This window comes from Crocuta crocuta, unplaced genomic scaffold, assembly GCF_008692635.1.
Source record: "Crocuta crocuta isolate KB4526 unplaced genomic scaffold, BGI_CrCroc_1.0 scaffold179, whole genome shotgun sequence".
Classification (NCBI taxonomy): domain Eukaryota; kingdom Metazoa; phylum Chordata; class Mammalia; order Carnivora; family Hyaenidae; genus Crocuta; species Crocuta crocuta.
Window position 1 is genome coordinate 2,329,026 of NW_027551568.1, and position 5,315 is coordinate 2,334,340.

Genomic DNA, 5,315 nt, shown 5'->3' on the forward strand with positions numbered 1-5,315 from the left:
CTGAGGACGTTGTCAAGTCCAGGACTGATCCCAGAGGGGACAGCTGGACCAGGTGGGGTGAGCGGGGAAGCAGATACGAGGACCATGTGGGCCCAGCATTGGAGGCAGCCAGGGTTAATCATTTCCAGGCGGCCTTGACCCCCCACCTGCCCTGGCCGCTCCGTCCCCGCTTCCTGCTGCCCCTCACGTCCGCTCAGGAGGGCCCGTGGGGCGCTGGGCCTGGGTCCCCAGCCTCTGCCCCCTGCCTGGAATGGCCCTGCTGCTGCTGCTGCTGCTAGTGCCCTGCGGGGCCCAGCCCCAGGCTGGCAGGGTGAGCGCTGAGCCCACGGCGCCGTGGCCTCCCTGTGCCCACTCGGGGTCCTGGCGCCGGGGTGGGCTGTGGAGCGGCTGAGGGGTCTAACCTGGTGAAAGCTGGCCTTCGGCAGGTGGGGTGGGCTTGCTGGGCTGGCCCAGGGGCCGGGGGGCTGGGGGTCCGACCTGCTGGGCCCCCCCGGGGGCATGAAGGCCACTGCCTTGTCCTTGGGTCCCACTGTTTGAGGAGGGGGTGGGGGAACCTCTGAGGGCCCCATGGCCACTCTCATCCACTCCCCAGAACAGAAGGCGGGGGTGCCCCAGCGTGGCCAGACGCCGAGCCCCCTCCCCGGCTAACCCTGTGGTCTCGGCAGGAGGGGAGGGGGTGGGGCTGGGCTGAGGCCTCAGGACAGCCAGTGTCCCCTTGGTTTCTCCTCCAAGACCTGAGGGCCCCAATATGGAAACTGAGGCCAGGGACTGCGACCAGCCCAGCCGTCGGGCCTGAGTGTCAGGGGCGCCCATCCCACACCGACACTGTCTCAGCCCTCCTGGCTCCTCCTAGAACCTTACAGAACCCCCAGAACCTAACGCCACAGTGACCCCAGGGACCCTCACAATCCCCGTAACCTCGGTGACCCCCGTGACCCCAGCCACGAGTGCTCCAGAGGCACAGGGATCCCGCAGTAGGGGACTGAGCCCCCCGCCCAGGGCAGCACCCCCCAGCAGCAGCCCTGGGAGCGAAGGTGGGTTGGGAGAGCTTCCCGGAGGTGAGGGNNNNGGGGGAGTGGGGTGTGCAGCGTGGGGTCAGGAGGTGCATGGCACGGGAGCCCCTCGACCGCTCGCGCCTCCGCCTGCAGTGCTCACAGAAGATGGGAAGCCCTGCAGATTCCCTTTCCGCTACGGCGGCCGCATGCTGCACGCCTGCACCGCGGACGGAAGTGCCCACAGGAAGTGGTGGGTCCCGGCTGGGGCAAGGCCCACACGCACAGCCCGTCCCCACGGCCCCTGGTCCGCTCAGGAGACCCTCCTGCCCTCCACCCCCCTCCTCCAGACAGCCTGGCGCACAGCAGGTGTAGGGGACCAGCCCCAGGGCGGTCAGAGGGGCCTCCCTGCAGCGCCGCCCTGGGGCGGGCTGACCCCTGGCCCGGGGGACCCAAGTGCCTCCTCTCCCCCAGGTGTGCCACCACTCACAACTATGACCGTGACAGGGCCTGGGGCTACTGCGCACAGGCCTCAGCGCCCAGGGAGGGCCCAGGTGGGTGCCCAGGGAACGGGGGCTGGGGAGCCCTGAGCCCAGGCTCGGAGGGGGCTGGGGGCGGTGAGCGTAGGGGAGCATTAGGTCAACGGCCGACAAGGGGACAGGGCTGACCTGGGACCGGGGGCCTGCTTGGAGTACATGAGGGGACTTTGGGGTTGACCCCACTGCAGCCCTGGGGGGCTGGGAGGGGACCGAGGACGCATCAGCCCAGGGCCCTGCCTTCTCTGAGCCACGGTGCTGCCTGGGTCATTGGTGGGATTGGGGCGCCCCCTGGTGGTCTGGCTGGGCCCTGTGGCTGCACAGGCCGAGTCCTGGACAGAGAGGAGGGCCCCTAGCGTCTGCAGGGCACAGGGGTCCCAAGGCACCTAAGAGGGGACTGTGCTGTGGACACTGGGCTTCCAGGGTGCCCGCTATGGCACCAGAGGCCCACTTGCCCAGGGTCTGAGTGCTGGGCAGGGGTGCTGGGAGGAGAGGGAAAGCCTACGCCCCTTCCCGGGACGCGTGCACCCCAGGAACCCGGAAGGGGCAGCTTTAAGGTGGTGAGCCCATGGAGGCCCTGCCGTCCTGGGCAAGCAGAGAGAGTCACAGGACTTGGGGGTACACCTTCCCCCCTACTCTTCCCGCGTGCCCCCAGCTGCCCTGGATCCCTGTGCCTCTGGCCCGTGCCTCAACGGGGGCTCATGCTCCAGCAGCCAGGACCCTGGCTCCTACCACTGCACGTGCCCCATGGCATTCACAGGCAGGAACTGTGGCACAGGTGAGCGGGGCCGCTGGGGCTGGGCCGGGTCCCGGCAGATGGGGGTGGCCGCCCAGGAGCAGCGGGTGCAGGGCCGTCTGTGACCCCCAGAGAGATGCTTCGACGAGACGCGCTACGAGCACCTGGAGACGGGCGACCGCTGGGCCCGCGTGAGCCAGGGTCGGGTGGAGTGGTGTGAGTGTGCAGGGGGCCGGATCCGCTGCGAGGGCGCCCGCCACACAGGTACGCGTGCCGGGGGGCGGGGTGCCGGGCCCCCCTGCGGCAGGCACCCTCGAGGCCCGAGGCCTAGCGTCTGAGCCCTCCCCCCAGCTTGCCTGAGCAGCCCGTGCCTCAACGGGGGCACCTGCCACCTGATCGTGGCCACTGGGACCACCATATGCGCCTGCCCCCCGGGCCACGCTGGGCGGCTCTGCAACATCGGTGAGTGCCTGTGGCCCGCGCCCCGGGGCCAGCGTTGCTGCGGCCCGCCTGCCCCGCTCACCGCCCACCGCCTGCCCACAGTGCCCGCCCAGCACTGCTTCCTGGGGGACGGCGCCGAGTACCGGGGTGTGGCCAGCACGGCGGCCTCGGGGCTCGGCTGCCTGGCCTGGAACTCCGACCTGCTGTACCAGGAGCTGCACGTGGACTCGGTGGGCGCTGCGGCCCTGCTCGGCCTGGGCCCCCACGCCTACTGCCGGTCAGCACCCTACGTGGGTGGGGTCTGTCCCGGGGCAGAGGGCAGGCCATGGGGCCCAGGGCCGCTGCGTCCATCCCCAAGCAAAACACCACCGGGAGGGGGCGTCGGGGGCCCCACCCCACAAGGCTCCCCCACTCCCCTCACCGCCGCCCACCCGCCTCTCCAGAAACCCAGACAAGGACCAGAGGCCCTGGTGCTACGTGGTGAAGGACAGCGCCCTCTCCTGGGAGTACTGCCGCCTGGCCCCCTGCGGTGCGCCCAGCGGGCAGGCAGCGGGCAGCGGGGCGCGAGGGCGGACACCCCGGGGCCTCCCCGCCCGGCTCCCGCGCCTGGCCCCCTCTTTGGAGGACCACTGCCCCATCTTGGAGACGGGGACCCCGCGGCTCACGGAAGCAGGGCGCATACTAGCCCATGCGACCAGGGGTCAGGGCAGGTCCCCTGGCGGCCCCCACTCGGCCTGCACGGCGCCCGATGGCCCCGAGGCAGGGAAGTGCCGAGGGGGAGGAACGATGTGGCGGGAGGTCCAGTGGGCACCCCTGGGAGCGGGGAGCGGGCGGTCTGGCCATCCCAGGCTGCGGGGAGGGACAGGGGCACCTGCCGGCGTCGGCGCCACCTGGGTTCCCACGAAGCCTGTGACTGGGTGCTCCCCACCCTACAGAGGAGGGAAGTCGTGTAGCTGTGAGGGCAGAGCCGGGCCGAGCCCTGGACCCTGTTCCAGACGAGCTGCCCGGGTGGGGCGGGAGGCCGCGGACTCCGGGCGCTGAGGATGGCAGCCGGGACCCGCCGTGGCCCGGGTGTGACCGGGTGACCTGTGCTCCCAGAACCCCTCTCCAGAGCTGACCCCCTCCCCGCCGAGGCCCTGCTGAGCCTGCCCGAGCCCGCCTCCGCGGGACGCCAGGCCTGCGGCAAGAGGCACAAGAAAAGGAGCTTCCTCCGGCCGCGCATCATCGGTGGCTCAGCCGCCCTGCCCGGCTCCCACCCCTGGCTGGCCGCCGTCTACATTGGGAACAGCTTCTGTGCGGGGAGTCTCGTCCACACCTGCTGGGTGGTGTCTGCGGCCCACTGCTTCTCCAACAGGTGGGCGGCTCTGCCCACGGCCCGGTCCCTCCCACCGTCTACACCTCCAGCCACCCAGCCCCCGTCATACACCCACCTTCCATTCCACATCTCTGCGCTCGCCAACTGCCCCCCNCCCACCTGCATGTAATCCCCACGTTCGGTCCCTCATTTGACCATCTCGCCACTGACCCAGGGGGACGCCTCAGAGACCACCAGGCCTACCCCTGTGCCCCAGGGAGCCCCGGCAGTCCTCCGCTGGGGGGGGGGGCGCTCTCGGAGGCGTGGCCAGGTGCAGTGAGGGCAATGGGCGGAACCGTCTTCTCTGAAGATCCCGCCCCTCCCCTCCCCAAGCCGAGCTGTGGGGGTGCGCGGCCTGGGGAGTGGGGGTCCCAGGTGTGGGGGACCAGCCCCTCCTCGGCTTCCACCCCCTGTGATGGGGACAAGGCTCCCCATCTGGGGATCCAGATTGGGAGGCTCCCTCCTGGGAAGGGGGGTCCAGTGGGAGGGGATGGGCCTGATAGTGGCATCCCAGGGATTAGGGGCCGGGGGAGGTCTGGGGGGTTTGGCAGTGTGAGAGTCTGGCACTGAGCCCCCCTCGGTCAACCAGAGACTACTGCTCAGGTGCCGAGCAGTGGGCTCAAGTCGGGGGAGGGTTTAAGAGGCTGGGGCGGGGGCGCCTGGGGGGCTCAGTCGGTTAAGCGTCCGACTTCGGATCAGGTCATGATGTCACCGTTCGTGGGTTCGAGCCCCCGTCGGGCTCTGTGCTGACAGCTCAGAGCCTGGAGCTGCTTCAGATTCTGTGTCTCCCTCTCTCGGTCCCTCCCCTGCTCATGCTCTCTCTCTCAACAATAAGTAAATATTTTTAAAAGTTAAAAAAAAAGGCTGGGGCAGGGGAGCAGGGCCCCACTCCTCCCATCCGGGGCAGGGCTGGGGTGGGCCGGGCAGGGGCAGCGAGGCAGCGGGGGGTAGGGGCAGCGGAGGGGGCTCCGCAGGGGGCCTGCACAGCCCTGCACGTCCAGGATGCTGAGCCGCAGTGGGTGGTGGGGCGAGCTAGCCGCAGGGGCCCTCGGGGAGGCGGGGTCCTGCTGTCACCAGCTGTCACCAGCTGTCACCTGCTGTCCTGCGCAGCCCCCGCAGGGAAAGCGTCTCAGTGGTCCTAGGCCAACACTTCTTCAACCAGACAACGGATGTCACGCAGACGTTTGGCATCGAGAAGTACGTCCCGTACCCCATGTACTCAGTGTTCAACCCCACTGACCATGACCTGGGTGAGC

The 5,315-nt window shown here is 70.0% G+C and overlaps 1 protein-coding gene across 1 annotated transcript in view; it reads left to right on the forward strand.

Moving 5' to 3' along the window:
• The first annotated feature begins 211 nt into the window (after window positions 1–211).
• HGFAC (HGF activator) overlaps window positions 212–5,315 on the forward strand; it is a 7,762-nt gene continuing 2,658 nt past the window's right edge. The window contains exons 1-11 of the mRNA XM_077750442.1: window positions 212–310; window positions 854–1,034; window positions 1,149–1,245; window positions 1,467–1,546; window positions 2,184–2,306; window positions 2,397–2,528; window positions 2,616–2,726; window positions 2,808–2,982; window positions 3,149–3,234; window positions 3,804–4,059; window positions 5,170–5,309. Of these exons, the coding sequence (XP_077606568.1) occupies window positions 251–310; window positions 854–1,034; window positions 1,149–1,245; window positions 1,467–1,546; window positions 2,184–2,306; window positions 2,397–2,528; window positions 2,616–2,726; window positions 2,808–2,982; window positions 3,149–3,234; window positions 3,804–4,059; window positions 5,170–5,309 (1,441 nt within the window). The 5' untranslated portion in view covers window positions 212–250. The remainder of the gene's footprint in view (window positions 311–853; window positions 1,035–1,148; window positions 1,246–1,466; window positions 1,547–2,183; window positions 2,307–2,396; window positions 2,529–2,615; window positions 2,727–2,807; window positions 2,983–3,148; window positions 3,235–3,803; window positions 4,060–5,169; window positions 5,310–5,315) is intronic.